General features: G+C 42.9%; 1 protein-coding gene across 1 annotated transcript in view; it reads left to right on the top strand.

Moving 5' to 3' along the window:
* Positions 1 to 17,868, top strand: part of spop (speckle type BTB/POZ protein) — a 52,132-nt gene that overhangs the window by 24,404 nt on the left and 9,860 nt on the right. The window contains exon 5 of the mRNA XM_029438666.1: positions 5,213 to 5,340. Coding sequence (XP_029294526.1) covers positions 5,213 to 5,340 — 128 coding nt within the window. The remainder of the gene's footprint in view (positions 1 to 5,212; positions 5,341 to 17,868) is intronic.

The raw sequence follows: 17,868 nt of genomic DNA, 5'->3' as shown, positions 1-17,868 counted from the left end.
TTGACACAATGCATGTTAGGTCTGGTACTTTATGAGTACTTTAAACGGGGCTGGTGAGGTAGGAGAACGAGTGGGTTATCGGTACAGAAAGGAACGTTTTGAAACTGTAGCGAGTGCGCTGTTCTGAAACAAAGCAGAGGAACATTAGTATAGAAGGCAAATGGCAAAACTCCTGCTGAAGGAAATCCTCAATGCTGAGCTGAACAACTCAGGAGCTGTAGCTTTTGGACGAGGAAGACTCTGACTCACAAGCCAGTCTTTCACTAATGCAAAAGCCTTGGCCATACACTGATCTTTTTAATTGTAGGCAGACACTCCGGTATACATTTTGATTTGTGTTGACTGTACTGTACTTACAGGAGCAGGTATAGAACGAGTCTGTGCTCTGATGGCACATTTTGACATTATCTGATGAAACGCCACATGAGTATCATTCAGCCCTTGAGCCCCCCACTAGAGAGTGTGTGTCTGTGTCTAGATCCTCTGACGGTCCCTACTTGCTAATGGAGATAGATTCAGGCAGCGGTAGCAGCCCACCACTCCCCTCCCCACGCCGTACTCCGGTACTCTTGGCTTGGCCACATCATTTCTCTCCCTGGCTTAATGTGCTGCTTCTCTCGTCTGAGGCTGTTGGGTGGGTTGTAACTTGTCTCTTGACACACTCCCCCCTTCCTCCTCCTCTTTGCCAGAGAAAACATCTGCCCCCCTGCAGACTCCTGTTCTGACAGCTCGGAGAGGAGAGATGGAAAGTTCTCATCCTCTGCCGCAAGCTGTTTTGTATTCAAATAGTCTCCTTGTTAAGTCTTCCCTACAGACAATGGTTTTGTTGTTTTGTAGCCAAAGGCTAAGTAAGCTTATGTGTGTATGAGTTGGCCGGAGAGTCTAGTTGCAGCAGGTTTTTGCTGTCGGCTGCTTCTATATTTTGTAACTGGAGATTCAGTGTGTGTGTGTGTGTGTGTGTGTGTGTGTGTGTGTTTCTTCAGTTAATTGAAGCTCTGTGTGTGAGCTTGTCAGAGTCTGTTGCCCTCACTAACTGATGGAGGTGATCAGGCATTCTGTGTGGGTGAGTGCAGCACGCCGAGTAGAGGAGAAAGCTATTGGTCAGTCTTTGCATAATCAGATGGTATTGGCATTGGTAGAAAGGATGTCAATAGACATGTTTGTGCTGACTCTACCTTTCATAGAGTCCAATCTTCAAAAGAGATCAGATTTTTCTTCTGGGAAAGGCTGCGTGTCATGTTTACATGCGTCTGCTTTATGCATTGTGGCTCGGTGTGAAGGAATTAAGCTTTGTGTTTAGTGAGAGAAACACACACTTGTATAGACTGGTAAATTAATGGGTATGCTAATTGCCCTTTCATGTTTTGAGAGGTTGGGAAATGGATGAAGCGTGGTCTGTCTGCGGTCGTGAGTTGGTGGTTAGTGGAAGGAATCCTGCTAAAGTTGTGCGTGTGAAAGAAGAAGAGTGACAGGAAGAGAGATGTTGACTCTTGGCTGCTGTGTCGGCTGTTATTTCTCTACATGCCAGCTCGTCTTCTGGCGACCTTCTCGTTCTGTGTGCCAACCGTGCCCCTGAGCCCTCTGCCTGAATATGGATGCCCCCCGCTCACTTAAACACCATGGCATCGCTCCCGGTTTCCTTGTCTTCTCTCCTCCTCCAGCTCTTTTCTCACCTTCCGCATCACCTTTAGTCTTTTAAAAAAAAAACATTTTTGGCAGGGTGAGAAACTTCACTCTTCAATGCCAGGGAACTTTCAAAGCACACCACGACACGGTACAATCATGAAAATCACCTCTGTTGTTTTTTGAGCAATGCCTATACATTATCTGCATTGCAACTGATTTTTCACAATTAGGAAGCGTGCTGTGACACGAAAAACAATCTTCTTTCTGGCACACCAGCCTTTTTCATCACTTGCACTTATCCTGTTGGATATCTCAGTTGCGCCGACACCCTCCACCGCTGCCCAGCTCTTTTTGATATTCTGGCAGAGTGGTTGTACCGCCGCCACTTTGGCAAACTCACTGAAAGAGTGAGCACCAGAGATCTGACCTGCAGTTGATTCTCTGCCAGTGCAGGTTTCTGATGCCCCACTAAAAATGGCAGCATGGTATTAGCTGAGCTCAGCACACACACAGACAGACACACACACAGACACACACACCACACACACACACACACACACACACAGAGGCTCCTGGCTGTTTTGGGTTAACACTGAAGAAGTCACACCTCTCTACGTGTTTCCACTGGTTGTGCTGGAGCTTCTTTCTGCATTACCTCTCACCTCTCCTCACCTCTTCCTCTTAGCTTGCTCCCTGCTATCTCACTCTCCTGCCTCTCTCTCTCTCTCTCTCTCTCTCTCTCTCTCTCTCTCATCTCTCTCTCTCTCTCTCTCTCTCTCTCTCTCTCTCTCTCTCTCTTCTCTCTCTCTCTCTCTCTCTCTCTCTCTCTCCTCTCTCTCTCTCTCTCTCTCTCTCTCTCTCTCTCTCTCTCTCTCTCTCTCTCTCTCTCTCTCTCCTCTCACACACCCGAGTTTAGCTTTAGATACTGCCACTGGGGAAGTCCTCACTCATCACTGCTAGTCTTGTTTAATACCAACATAACACAACTTCACAAGGAGAGTCTGCGCCCTTGGGACTTCATCTGGGTCTCATATGCTAAGTCTTATCAAACACGTTTAAAGGACATGAAAGAGTCGGGTGAAAGTCAAGTTTCTGCAGATGCTTGAGAGGCATCCAGGTACTCTATCTACTGCTTTGTGTCTACCCAGCCACAAACCGTACAGTGTACTGAAGTTTGACTCCCTTTTCAAGCATGCTCAGCTTTGGTTGAGAGATCTTTTGCTCTATAAAACTCAGTGTCTTCTTTTTGGAAGCACTGACACCCCCCCCCCCCCCCCTTGGTTACACTCAGTGGCAGAACAATGAATAAAGTAGAGTGCTGTGAAAAAGCAGAATACAAGGATTTGTCTTTTTTTTTGTGATTGCTTATGCGTGTGTGTGTGTGTGTGTGTGTGTGTGCGTTTGCATGGTGATTTCTGTCAGTGTATTTGCGTACACAGTCTCTGTGGACAGGGGATTACAGTGAAGGACCGCCTGCATGAGCAGTGGTGGGACTAACTGCATATGCACTGCACTCCTCCACCAATCCCCTCTTAGGCCGCCTGCTCCCTCAGATCCAAACAGGGGATTTGACACAGGATCTTAAAGCAGCATTGTCACTTCATCTTAGTGCTTCCCACTGTGATCTGTCTGCAGATCTCCTGTTGGGATCTCTGCTCAAGAGCGACATGACGAGAAATCTGTTTGAACTAGCGGGGGCGAACCACATGTAGTGTTTACACTGCAGCTGCATAAAGTGAGAGGTGAGCTTACAGCCTGTTTCAGTTGTGCCCTGGGTCAAAAGAAGACTGTTTTTATAGTTTGGCATTAACACATGAGTTGGATCTATAGATTGTCCACAGATTCTTGTCCCACAGAAGTCTTGAATAGTCATACATGATAAACTGAAGGCCTTAAGAAATACTGAATAACTCTAAACCCCAAAACCCGCCGGCTGGTTTAAAAGGCATCATTTGAATCATAGCCAGAAACTATAAAAAGAGAAATTATTGTCAGACTTTCAAACAATACTTTTTTTTTTATGATTTATGGCATTATAACTGTTACACTGCACAAAAGACATTTTAAAAGTCTCTCTATGTTTAGCCATGATAGTGCTGTTTCCAAAGAGCTGCAGCACTTATATATTGGCCACAGTGAGTAGAACGTGACGCCCTGAAACTATGGAGGCTCAGAGGGTTCAGAGTGTTTTGTTGAGTGTCTTTTGATGAATATTCAGGCCCCTCAAGCAGCCATGAGTTCTATACATTTTAATGCTTTTTTGAATTTGCACATATCAAATGGTTCTACCTAACAGTTACATTACAATAAGCCTCATTTCACTTTTGAATTCTTCCGTCTCTTGCAGATCCCCAGCCTGCTAGGCACATCCCTAGCCTCTTAATACAGCTCGCTTGTTGGGGCTGCATGTGTGCTCTCTGATTTGATTCATGCACAAATGCCGATTTCCATAACACAGAGTTGATGTGCTGTATGTAGACGGGGCTATTACACTATGTCAGTGCGGCCAAATCAGCGTCGGTAAACCTCTTCTGGTGATTTTTTTACGGATTAGATCTTTAGTGAAGTTGTCCCTCTGCTTTCTCTCAACACAATCCAATCATTCATGTGAACATCATGTGTAGTGCATCTTGATGACCAAAGATTGGTTTCTAGTAGTTTCCCTGCACCGTATGATGCCATTTAAGCCTTTTTATAGGACCGGCTACATAATAGCAGACATAGACAGCCTTAAGTTATTACCTTCATCGCGTGGTGAAGCATGTCTTCCCTGATAGGAATGGACAAAGATGTCTTCATACACAGAAAGGCTCTTAAGCTCGTCTCGGCTGAACACATTCAGAAATCCCAGAGCAGTGCCCGAGGAAGCATTTTCGTCTCATTAACAAAATGTCGAATGATGTAATTTCTCCAAAGAATGGTGTTACATCCCTCCAACAGAGCTCCAGTTACTTGCAGAATGTATGTGGTAGTGCCTTGCTTCGCGTCTATTGGCAATTAGCGTTAATTTTCTGTGATCTCCGCCGCAGTCATAGTTCATAGTCATTATCTTTTGACCTTGTATGTGAGCATTTGTGACTGTTAGGTGACTGCAGATAGCTGTGACCGCCCCCACAGTGTGACTATTGTACACACAAGAACTCCAGCACCTTTCCTATGTCTTTGTAGTGCAACTGAGTGATACAGAATCCTTCCTACCACTGTCAGAGATAATTGGCACTCCATAAACACATGATAATTGGACTGCTTTGATCCCTGCAATTTCTCACTTCTTGGCCAAAGAGGCACAGCAGTTCTGTCTCATGTTTACCACTAGTCTTCATGTGGCAGCGAGATGATACAGAGAGTGAAAGAGGGAGAGAGAGAAAGAGAGATTCTCTTTTCTTGGGAAGTGTTAAAAGCTCCCTGCAGGCAATACTTCCTGCACCCAGCCTCTTTCGCCATTGTTTCTCCACTGCTTATGGCCATGACTCATAACAAACTTTCTCTTTCGCACACACATTCACACACGCAGAGCTTAATCACGCTGTGAAAGTCCCCAAATAATCTTATTTCTTCTTGTTTGTCTGTGTGTTTTGTTTCACAGAGAGCCAGAGAGCGTACCGTTTTGTGCAGGGGAAGGACTGGGGTTTCAAAAAGTTCATAAGGAGGGACTTCCTGCTGGACGAGGCCAACGGTCTGCTGCCCGATGACAAATTAACACTTTTCTGTGAGGTAAGGCTGGAGACCGTTTATCCAAACTGCACATAACACTGATCATATTTCTAGATCAAAATGATTATTCACATTCACAGACTTGATTAACTTTCAAAACTGTAATTGTGATCTGAAGCAACCCTGATGCTGAAAGGTGTGTACATTACTAGAACTACTTGTATTTCCCCAGAATCCATCATTTTAATAGAATCTAAAAATAATGTTGAAATACCTAATGTGTTTGTGCTTCTGCCTCAGAGTCATCACAACTGTAATTCTCACTTATCTTTTTATTCAACACTACAGCTCATTGTATGTCCCTGTTAGTGAATAATGTATGTTTTTATTGGTACTACACAGCCTCAGGGTTTAGCTCTCTCTCTCTCATCACTAACATACAAGCTGATTGTCATTCAGCCTGCATGGTGGCTTGCCTTCGATTCCTCTGATCCAAAGCCGGCTGCTGCTCCTCATTGAAAATTCCCTTATTGTTTTTCAGCTGTAACACAGGGGGCAGCAGAGGTCAACTGTCCTCACTCTCGTTCCCCTCTGCTCCTCATAATGGAGCCCGGGAGCAGAGAAGAGGTTAAACTTTCTGGATATGTTAATGCCTTAGTTGTAATGCATGCACCCATAAATGTTTAAAAAGCATGGCAGTGGCTGTTTAAAACAATTCTAATTAACCCTGCGGGTATGGAGGAGAGCATGTCTTGAAGTTTTCCCTTTTTGTAGCGGAGCAATGTGCAAGTCTGTTTAAAGTGTTTCCAAACTGGGCTTATTGACAGAGGTGTCTGTGTCTCTGTCTGTGTGTGTGTGTGTGTGTGTGTCTGTGTGTGTCTGTGTATGTCTGTGAGACCTTGAAGAGTCCTCTCATTGAATGCATCCACTCTCCTGAAGTGGTGGAGTTGGTGGTTCAAGTCCTCAGTGGCCACTTCCTCCCCCATAAATATCTGTTGTAATTAACCAGCTCTGGTGATGAACCAAGGTAGACCTGATTTAACACATTTTATACACCAGGATAAATCAATGTGGTTCATATACAAACTGTTAACAGATTAAATGAGAGGAGAATGTATATACATTAAAAAGGCAGAGCTGCTATGGAAGTCTTTTACAACTGTGTGTTGCATATTAACTTAAGCTTTACCATTTTTCAAACATTGTCAATTTTGACAGCTGTTTTTTATTTAATCTTGGTGCTACTCTTTTAGAATTTGTTTTAATTATTATTATAAATGTTTTTTGGTTTTAGCCACGGCGGCAACTCAAAAAGTTTTAGGCCAGTTGTAGTCGATGACACGTCAAAAATGTTTTCTCTTTTCATTTTGGCAGTAATTTTTTTTTATTAAATCAAATGTCCTTTTTTAGTCATCAGACTATATTGAACATTTCCGTCAATCTAGTCTATTCAAAACCAATCATTTTAGTCAAACTTATTTCATATAAGATTTTATGTTTGATGAAAAACTCGGGTTGATAAAGAATGAGGCTTTGCTGTTCCGAGTCCTCCTGACTGTGCTCATTAGTGATGCGTGGGTCAGTCACACCCACCTGGCCCCTTTTTTATGAGATCCAATCTGCATTGCCAGCATGCAAAAATATGCTTTAATCAACCACCCGAACCCGACTCAACCCACAAACTGTACGCATTATAGTAGCCCAACTGTCAGGATTGAGGACTGAGACACACCGAGGGCCGAGGCCCGGGAGAGAGGCAAAGAGAGAGATGGATTGTGATGAGAAGAAAGAGATTTTGGTAAAGTTTTTACTTTTTTAAACAAACATTTGAGTCTTTTAGTCACTGTACAGAGTTCATATTCATTCTAAAACATGTGTGTGCGTGTAATAGAAATAAACAGCAGTCTGGAAGTGGGATGTGATTGAGATTGCCAACAGTGAGGTCTGGTAGTGTTTTTCACCAACACATGGGCAGGATGGCTGGGAGAGTTGGGTTTTGGGTGGATGGTGGTGAGTAAGTGCAGAACGGGTGTTTGAATCTCTTTTCCTGGTCTTCTTCCATCTGAAAGTGAAGCCCAGTGTTTACCGTCAGAGACCTGGCTCCTCTTTCGTCCAGATGGTCTCGTCTTGCATCTGAGAGCGCCCCGTTGCCCCAGAGCCCAGCTCACTCCCTCTTCTCTCTTCTCTCATCCCCTACACTTCCTCTTTTCCCCTCCATCTTCTCTCTCATTCAAACCCAATCTCTTCCTCCTCTTTTCTTTTTTCCTTTCATCTCTGGCTGCCTCCCACTTTGAGAATCACAGTTTCTTACTCTCCTCTCCTCCCCTCACTCTACCTTCACCTATCCCCCGTGTCCCTCCTCTCCCTGCTCTTCTCAGCCTCCTTACTTTCCCTTCCTCCCTCTTTGCCCTCCTTCGTCTTTCTTCTTCTATTATTCTGTGTAGTCGCGTGTCAAAGAGGAGAAAAGGCTATGAGGAGAGGCCAGATCACTGTTGAAGGGGAACACTGGCTCAACCTCTCCTCCTGACCCCTGACCCCTGTGCTCCGTTCATTTGCCTCAGGAGACATTAGTCATTTGAATTTAGCACAGGGAATCTGACTACATGTCATGTTGCAGAAAACCTGAACAACACCAGCCACTGTTATCTCACTTATTGTCTCCATCTCTTTTTCCGTCTCCGTCCCTGCCAAAGCGCTGCAGACACCTGCAGGTATTTAATGAGGAGATAGCTCCCATTATAGGTGTTGCGTTGGCTGTCAAAAGTAGCATGAGGTGCAGAGAGAGAGAGAGAGAGAGAGAGCTAAAGGAGGAAGGGAAGGAGGCACAATAAGAAGACATTGGAGGAAAAGCCTCAAGCCAACATGGGGGGGGGGGGGGGGTAAAATGGACAAAGGGGAGAATGAAAAGATACAGGATTTATTTTCAGAGAGAATGTTTTCATGTGGATGAGACGTGTCTTTTCTCATTCCTCCTCTAATGAGACGCAGAGGTAAGAAAGGTTAACTCCTCTCTCTTCCCCTGTCAGAGCAACAGGTAACCTCTTGCTTTTAGGTCAGACTATTGCTATCTAGCTGTTCATGCTATAGATAATGCCGATGCTCTGAGAGTTTTTAGAGTAATACCAGATAAACACGTGTGGATCCTAATGGCGCCCGTAAAATCTCATCAACTTTGTGCCGTCGTGATTTTCCTGCAGGCTTGTTGACTGACACTGTAAGGGTTACTACTCTGGAAGTATGTTTTGACTGACGGGAATGAAGGGTTGTTGTGAAACCGATCTGTCAGTCATGTTAAATTGGCTGCTCAAAAGTGGAGGAACCCCCACCTGTCTGTGGAGCTTCTTTACTATCTTTATTCAAGAGCGTATTTTTCATGCCTCCTTGATTTCACGTTCAGATGTAATGCTTTCCCCAAAAACCATACCCTCACACTGGAATAGCTCCTGCTTGTGCATAGATTTGCTCATCTTCTGCTCAAACTGCATGCTTGCACTCAGATATATTATGGCTTGCACAGATTTCCTGCACTCCTGCTTCAGCCCTTCACCTCACACTCCGGCTGCTTCTGTGCGCACGTGTCTCGCATTTGTTGTGCAATAACCCCAACCAATAGAATGCCAGGTGTGGCGTTGACCAATGAAATGATCCCTACCTCGTTGTGGGTGCGCTCGCTTTACTTTTAGAGCGTCCCAGACGGGTGGTTACTCTTTTTAACCACTCTTTAATCCCCTTCCGCCTCCAAGGCTTTATTATATGTAGTTCTGTGTTTTCGGCCTCCCGTCGATGTAGCTATTATATTGTGCTGCAGGGGAACAAAGTAGGCCGTGTCTTCCTTTAATCAGATGCAACACACTGATGCTGACATGCAGATATCATGATATCCACAAAGAAAGTGTGAGTTTGTGATTGGTGGACGGCCGGCGTGCAGTAGATAGGCGTTGCTCTTGTTCTTAGACACTAGCTACTATAATAAAGGCTTTTTTACTTTAGCAGTGTGCTTAGACTCCTCATATCAGTATCTGATCAGTACCTCCTCACTCAAGATTCCTTTAACCTAATCAGCCGTGTGCAGGACAGAGGAAACGGTTAGCTCCTCGCTAACTACTGGTTGCTCCTCTCGTACAGGCTGGCCGGCTGTGGAGAGCCGCCGCATGGACTAAGCTTGCTTACTTTGGACAGGCGCCATTAAAGGAGAAAGTCCAGCGCTCAGAGAGCCACCCGGTGGTGCAGGCTGCGGTGGGGAGTTGTCACACCTGTGTGCTGACGTGGCTTAAGGGTTGCAGGAAGTAAGGGAGGGTCTAGACACAAAGGATCATGGGAAATTGAGTCTCCATACTGTGAGGATATCAACATACTTCTAATGGATCATATGTGATACTTGAGAGGGATTACTTTTGTATGAGTCTACATAATGCTGCACATTATACCTTTTTTAAATAACTCAATGCGGAGGTGATAAGTGTGTGCAGGAATTGACATGAGTTGCACATAAATTAAGTGAGCGAGGGGAGATGAAGAGAGTGTTCAGTAAACATTGCTGTGAAGTGCAACCGAGGAGAAAAAAAAAAGAGGGCGAGATCTACAAGAGCTTTTGCACCTTTTTTTAAGTTGCCGATGTGAACAAACTGTATTTATTAATCAGACGCACCTGACTTGAGTCGCAGTCTCTCTACTCATTGCATTTGCATTGAAGGTAGGATCACACAAATCACAGGAGGTACATGTTAACGGAGGATGATTATGTATTCTGCTGGATTTGCCGAGGTCACACTATTTACGATTCGAAAATTCTCCGCCTCTGAAAAGGAGGCGTAAACACAGCACTGATGGGATTTACAAAACCCACGAGGAGGATTGTAGTGGGAAAACAAACATGGCTTAAATAAAGGTTTGTAAATAACTCAAAAGTGATTATAAAAAAACTAAAAGAAAGCAATTAGTCTTTCATTAATGGACACAGTATCTGATTACTGTGGACTAGTGGACAGGTGTTGTGTTCTGTATAATAACTACACTCTGCGTCTTTCGTTAAGACATTAACCTGGTCAGATTTTCTTTTATGGATACAGTTATCTTTTTCAAACCTCACAGGAAGAAGTTAGAACGTGTTTATCCTCAGTAATGCGACATATTTCTGACTGAAACACAATGTGTGGGAGGGATTTAGTTACAATACAGTTTTAATCAGATCCTTCACATGTGATTTGAAAAGTCAAAATGTTTAGTTTAAGCTCCTTTTTACAGAAAGAGAAGAGTACCGAGTGATGAGAGTTAACGCAGGGACACAGGTTTAGAGCTTAGGAAATGTTTTTTCATTTTGTTGTGTCCTAAACACCAAAGCTGGAAAAGGTAAAAAGCTGTTCCTATTATTAATGTACTGTGCTGTAACCAGACACACACACACAAGGGTGATGAATGCATATGTGAAGATCCGCGCCTGCATGTACAATCGCTCGATTGGTTTATCTTCTTCAAATAGCCGATCTTTGATGCAATTGACTGAATTGCATTTCCACCGCCGTCTTAGGCCGCTAGCCCGTCGGAGGTCTTTTCTTTAAGGGTACTCCAGTGCCTCCCTCCTGGGGTGTGGTGGCTGTGGGAGAATAAATGAGAGGGGTGCTGATGTTCAGCTGTTTCCTCCTCTTCCTCATGGTGTTAGTGCGGCTCGCCTCTCCTGTCGGTGGGTAAGCACTTTGCCGGGTGACAGCACCCATCCTTCACAGGGCCCTGCCATATGCCGTACTGCTGTCAGAGGAGACAACTGCAGATGCTCCAGCTGCTCCCTCCCTGCACACTGAGCATCACACACAAACGCATAACCAGCCCTCTGAGCAGGATAAAAAGACAGAGGTGGGAAGGGAAAGACAAAAACAATCCGTCATTCCTTGGAAATTAGTTTAAAAATAAATCTATTTAAATATATATATATATATATATATATATATATATATATATATATATTTATAAACTAATATATATATATATATATATATATATATATATATATATATATATATATATATATATATATATATATATATATATATATATATATATATATATATATATATATATATATTACTAATAATAATATATATATATATGGGGATTTTAATTAATCAAAGGGATGGATTTAAATGCTGATAGAGACAGGAAGAGTGCAAGCTTGATCCTTTTCTTACATTGTGATTGTTTTAGTGTGATGGCTTGTTTGCACCCATTTTTGAGTCACAATGGATCCTTTAATTGATAGTGCCTTTGAAACACTTTTGCACTAGCTCCACATCAACAAGTCTTTTATGTCCCATCAAAAGCCCTTTTCTTCTCACGGAGTAAAGAAAGCAGAAATTGAACAAACAGGCAACTTTAGCCTGCTTATTTATTTGTTTTCTTTCTCCAAACATTTCCTTCAAGCACTTATGATCGGGCCTCAGAGTCTCAAAGCTATCACTTTTGTGTCTGTGATCTTCCAGCAGAGAAAAAAAAACGACTTAAAAGGGAACCCAAATGGCTGGTGCTCACAGACCGCATGCAGAGGCTCGTGCTCACTGCCAGTGGTGATGCTGAGTGTGTGTGTTTGTGGAAACTCTGTCTGAAATACTGTGTTTGTGTGTGTGTGTATATGTAAGAACCGGGTTGGCCAGGCACAACACGCTTGGCTGTGAATTGGGGCGTAGGCCACGACACTCGTTCAGCAGCTTGACTTCAAACCATGCATGAAATATGCCTCTGTCTGTGCAGATTTACCTAAATACCGCTGTGTCAATGGCAGGCCGGCCCGCCTGTCTGTGGACTGAGCCGTTGAAATGGACACAGCTGGGTCTATGCAAACAGCCAACTGAAATGTTACACCGCTCTAACGCATGAATGGGTACATACAGTGGTGAGATTCTGTGATATTATATTTGAGTAAAGAATCATGGCCATCTAGTTCAAGTGTTCAGGGTTTCAGCAGAAACGTGTTCAAGATAATGGGGGGAAAAAGAGGGCATTATTATTTTGAGCTTAAAGAATGACCTGCACTTCATATATATCTGTGGCAGTTTTATGTTACTGGTGGCAACAGCAAGTTCAATACCACAAGTCTACTTTGCGTTCAAAGAAAGAGCAACTGGTGCACCTGTTTACGGTGCGGCCAAAAGAGTTGTAAGTTGGTTACTTCCCTGAGGAGCTGGAAGTGTGCAGCCTGTCGCCTTCATCCAACAGCGCACTGTGGCTGCTCCTTCTTCTTACATTGGCAGCCTTTGGTCTTTGAATTGTTAAGCGTGAATGTTTGTTATGTTCTGTGATGTGGCTCTCTTCTTCTATTTCTCCTGCAGCGCTGTGTCTGTCGCCGCTCGGGCTATCTGCCCAGTTTTTCTTCTGCTTTCTCAAAAACAAACTTAGCACGTCACATATTGTGCTCCAAATAAAAAGACTTGTTAGGACAGCGACTGTAAAAGCGTATTATGGGATGAATAAGCTGCTTGAAATACAATTATAAGCAACTTGGATGAAATGAATAACCTGTAATTAAAGAACTTTCTAGCTATTGTCTTCTGAGGAAAGTGAGTGCAGTGTTTATTTTTGACTTTCATTTAATAGAGTTGGGAATTGGGGCTGTGTTTGTTTAATGGTGTTAGGAACAAATCAGATTCTACTATTATTCTCAGATTTAATCAGTTCAGTCACCTTTTGCAGCTGCCAGAGGGCGGCTAACTAAATCCTGTATCCGAGTCTCCTGACTAAAATATCCAGTCATTACTCTGAGTGTTCTTGATTTTAGTGAGCAATAACGTCTAAAAGTGGGTGGAGAGGATGAATAAGAAAGGGAGAAGGAGAGCTGCAGAGTGGGTCTGTGACATGGAGCCTGTTTACTCCGGCTGGCTGCAGAGCGGGAGGGCGAGTCATGCATTATAAAAAGCTGTGATGAGCTTTGTGCTCCGAGTGTTCAGAGGACTGGTGTAAAGATCACAGATCTGACAAGCCGTCGTAGTGTGTGCGTATATGTCGAGTGTGTATTTATGTTAAACGTTATAATAAAAAATAGTGGTCACTTTGTCTCATCCGTCAGCTAATGCGGACCCACCTCGATATTTAATGTAATTAAATATGTGATGTGCAGTAGTTCCCTGGAACATTTGCATTCAAAGCTCCATTAAATATAAGATGATGGAGCATGATACAGTACTCTGCTGTTCCTCTCTTGTAAAGTGCAATTAAATAATTCTGTTAAATACTTTTGTTTTGTTCCCCCCCCCAAGCAGGGTGACTAAAAAGACAAATTAATAAAATGGTGACAGTGGGCTGCAGCAGGTGCACAATGGATTTGAATATATGTTTAGCTGATCTCTGTATCAGTTTTTATCATTGAAATATGGGCTGTAATTACACGGGACTGTTATGACTAATTATAAACAATTAAAATGCGGCTACCATCCTGGCATTAGCCGTTTGCCAACCTGGCAGCCGTTTACCAAACTTGCCGTCGGACCCTGCCTCTGCCATCAGAATTTGGGCACGTTTATTGTTCTCCCCCCTCATTCTGTCACTTTCTGTTTGTTTATGCTACAGTCTCAAAAAATGTATTAATTTACACGCATGTCTGTGGAAAGATCGGTCGTCTGTCACAAAAACAGAACTTCTCCATCGATTCAAGTTGGATCATTCCACATTGTGCCTGTCAGCAGCTCTCCATTACTTCCCCAATCAAACAGGTGCTTATTTCTCACATGCAGTACGTAATAAATAGCACTTTTACAAAGCTAGTATTTGGAGATAATTGCAACCCTTCTGATCTAATGAGATGGAAGGCTTTGAAGTTGCCTAAATCTGAACACCATGTGTTGACAGAATGTATGTTAACGGGCTTTGGAAGAAAGTGACACGATGGACTGACATATCTCATACTGAGAGCTGTATAGTTGCCCATCAAGTCATCAGCAATACAGCTCAGATTACAAGGGAGCCTTGCCCCACATCGGATCAGTAAAACTATGCAATGTGCAAATTCCAATAATGTTCATGCAAATGATCTATTGCTAATTAACAAGCAGGAAAGAAATCCAAAAAAAACCGCTTACATTTCCTTTTTCAAACCATACAGCGACAGCAGCAGTGGTGTGTGTGTGTGTGTGTGTGTGGTGTTTGATAATAAGGTGAGTGTGTGTCTCTCCGTGTCCCTGCCCTCTGCCTGTGTTTATGTGTAAGAGAAATGAGACTCGGAAGGTAAAAGAGCAAGTGTTCCATAACTTAATGAATTTAATCTAATTCGATTTCCCCCCCCCCCCCCCCCCCCCCCCCCTTCTTTTTCAAACTATTTCACGCATGGCATAACACTGTAAATCCATAAAACAAACACAAAAACAGAAAAAGATTGATGCATTATGAATAAATCATCTGGATACCGAAACTCAATATTAACTCTGCGTTGCCTGGAGGCTTTGAGAGGGGAGCTTACGACAGATCCATCTTGATGTCTGTGGAACTAACTGGGAGGCGAGCGCTTTAGTATGTACTTATCCTGGGAACTTAATTACCAAAACAAATGATGATTGTGGTGATATAGCGGCAATGATTCTTCATTACTGTTATTCTTTACCTACGGTTGTACGCAGATGTATTTCTGTCATCATCATCATCATCATCATAATTAGCACCACTGGGGAATAAATACAAGTCAGTTGGTTGGTCCATCCAACACTTTGCTGGGACTAAGATATTCTCACCACTGCTGGATGGATTACCATGAAATAAAAACATTATTTCGGGCAGCAGTAGCTCAGTCCGCAGAGATTTTGCTGTAGGAGGCTAAACTATTCAAAAGCCTGGCCAAGATGGACGCCACCTATCCAGCTGCCCTATTGGACAAAACTTCCAAAACCCAAAAATATTCAGTTTAATATGATATAAAACGGAGAAAAGCAGGTATCTGAAAACAGCACTTTCTACCATTTTATTTTTGGAAAAATGACTAACGATTATCAAAACAGTGTTCTGTCGACGGACTAAAGGTTTCAGCTCTGAGAGCTGTTGACCCTTTTTGTATTTCGTTTTCAAATCTAAAATCCAAATATTATATAAGCTCCTCATTTGAATTCATTTCTAGATGTTTAGGTATATTTGTCGTTCTGTTGAAAAAATACAAATGTAGCTAAACTGGCTCCAGCCTAGCTCCCTGACCAGTATGAGAAGAGAAGAGGAAGAGGAAGAGGAGGAGGAGGTTGACAATGACTGAAGATGACAGCTAATGGCGTGAAGACTGTCGGAGCAGCCAGTGTGTCTAAATAACCAGGTGCTGCGATTTAGTTTCTGCTTCCTGGTTAAACAGTGGAATAATTGGTCAAGTTAGCCAGTAATTAGACCGGCTCTGCCACGCTGCGTCTGAGAGCCCGGCGACGGCTCCGCCATGCTAATTGGGCTATTTATACCGAAGAGCATTGACCAGGCTCGCCGGCTTCCCTTCCAATTCGCTTTGCAGCACTTGTTTATTTTTTCAGTGTGTACTCGGGACACAGTGCTGGACTCGCCGCCCTCCTCCTCTCCTAAAGCCATTTTTCATTTAAACTTGAGCTGACTGAATATCTGTCCTCTGCCCTCTTTGTCCGTCCGTCTCTCTCCGCTGTTATTTTGTTGTTTTTCTCCCTCTCTTCTCCTGCACACAGCAGCTCCCGTTCTACCCGGCCTCCTGTATTGCTTATCAGCGTTTTATGAATGCCTGTGTCTTGAGCGGGACTGTGTGTGTGTGTGTGTGTGTGTGTGTGTGTGTGTGTGGAGATGGATGCACGTCAGTCAGTCAGACCTGCATCCCCCTGGAGTGTGATTAATAGAGCCAGCTGTGGAAACTACACTGTCACACACTCTTATACACACACACACATTGTGAATGCTCTTAGAAAAGTCACATTTCCTTCTCACTGTGTCCCTGTCATTTCTCAGCCAGAAATGAGCTTCTGCTTATGAGAGGCCCTCTCCAACTGTCCCACCTATAGCTCGCTCACACCCCCTCCCCACACCCCTTTATGTGTGATGGCCTCTCTATTCTCTTCTTGGTATCTCCACATCTGTATTCTCTCTGCCGTTTATTATCCCTATTTCTCCCCCCCTCTCTTCCTCTGTTTTATTATCTTTCTCTCTTTCTCTCTTTCTCTCTGTCTCTCTGTCTCTCTGTCTTTCTGTCCCCTTCAGGCTAACTCTCAAACCTCCATCAGGAGCAAACAAGGCTCCTTGACATTCAATTTCCTGCTTGCCACGCACTTGTCTATTGTATGTGCTTCTCTTCCCTTTCTCGGACTCTTTTTGTGCTAGTTGAATAGGTGGCTGGATGTTCTATTGGACGAGTACGCAGGTAGATGGATGGGGATGGATGGGGATGGATGGGGATGGATGAGTAGGGATGGATGGGTTTTTTTTGTTGTTGTAAGGTTTTGGGTGCCAGCCTCCCTGAAGCTTTAACAGCAAGGTCACTTTGTGGGGATTTTCAGCCCATTTCTTGAAAACGGCACACTGAATGTGTTTAGGACCTGTCAGCAACGAAAGAACAAAGATTATCCTTAAGTTAATTTATTTCTGCTTATGTGGTAAATGTGTTAAACAAAACAATGAAACGGTGTTATCCTGCTAGATAATGTCAAACATATCTTTATTTAATTACATTTTTAATAATAGAAACCCTGTATAACATAATGCTATATTTGTGCATAACTTAAAAAACACACATTACAACAAAACAACATAATTTAAAACTGTTTAGTTTTTGTTAATTGATCCAAAATTGGTCAAACATGTGAACGCTGCTGAAAGTAATTTATCGGCACCAAGATAAGATGAGCTTGTATTGATCCCCATAAGGGAAGCAGCACAAGGACGGAGAGAAGTACGGGTTCTTAGAGAAAGTAATATATAAATAATAAGAGGTACATAAAGCTAGAATGATGAAGTAAAAGCAAAAACTTTACAAGAACAATTTTTAGGACGAATCTCACAAGGTAAAAGTGACAGTAGTGTGAATAATAGTCGTAAAGTCTATCAGACTAAGTATCATTGCATAATCATATTATATATTCGTCTGTATTGATGCATAAATCTAATAAAAATGTAATAGTACATAATGTAATAAAACAGTATAACATAGTATAATACAGTATGGGAGGTAGTATAACATAATGTATAGTACAGCTATAAAACAGTCAAATATAAAATATGATAAATAATACGTTTAGCATAATATAGGATGCTCTTTTGTCGGCTCTTATAAAGTTGCTAAGAACACTGTTGTTCAACACAGATCTCCATCGTGCGTATTAAGAATCAATCGGTTCAATTCAAGAATTACAAGCACTCCAAGCTAAATTACTCCTGCGGCCTCGAGTACAACCCTGCACACTTCAATACGCTATCGATGCCAACCATCAAGGACTACTCTCAAATTTATTTCCATTAGAAATTAGTGTAATGATTTTCCGGTTCACAAATTGTAACTTACTAAATCACTTACGAACTGTATTCTTTGCAGGGCGATGGCCAACTACCTGGTGTTTGATTAGATGGCACAGCAAGCAGGTGAAAAACTGCAAGTCAGTCAACCCAGGCTGTCGGGAATTACTTAGC

The sequence above is a fragment of the Cottoperca gobio genome, chromosome 8 (assembly GCF_900634415.1).
Source record: "Cottoperca gobio chromosome 8, fCotGob3.1, whole genome shotgun sequence".
NCBI classification, from domain to species: Eukaryota; Metazoa; Chordata; class Actinopteri; order Perciformes; family Bovichtidae; genus Cottoperca; species Cottoperca gobio.
This window is presented reverse-complemented; position numbering and strand designations above follow the sequence as displayed.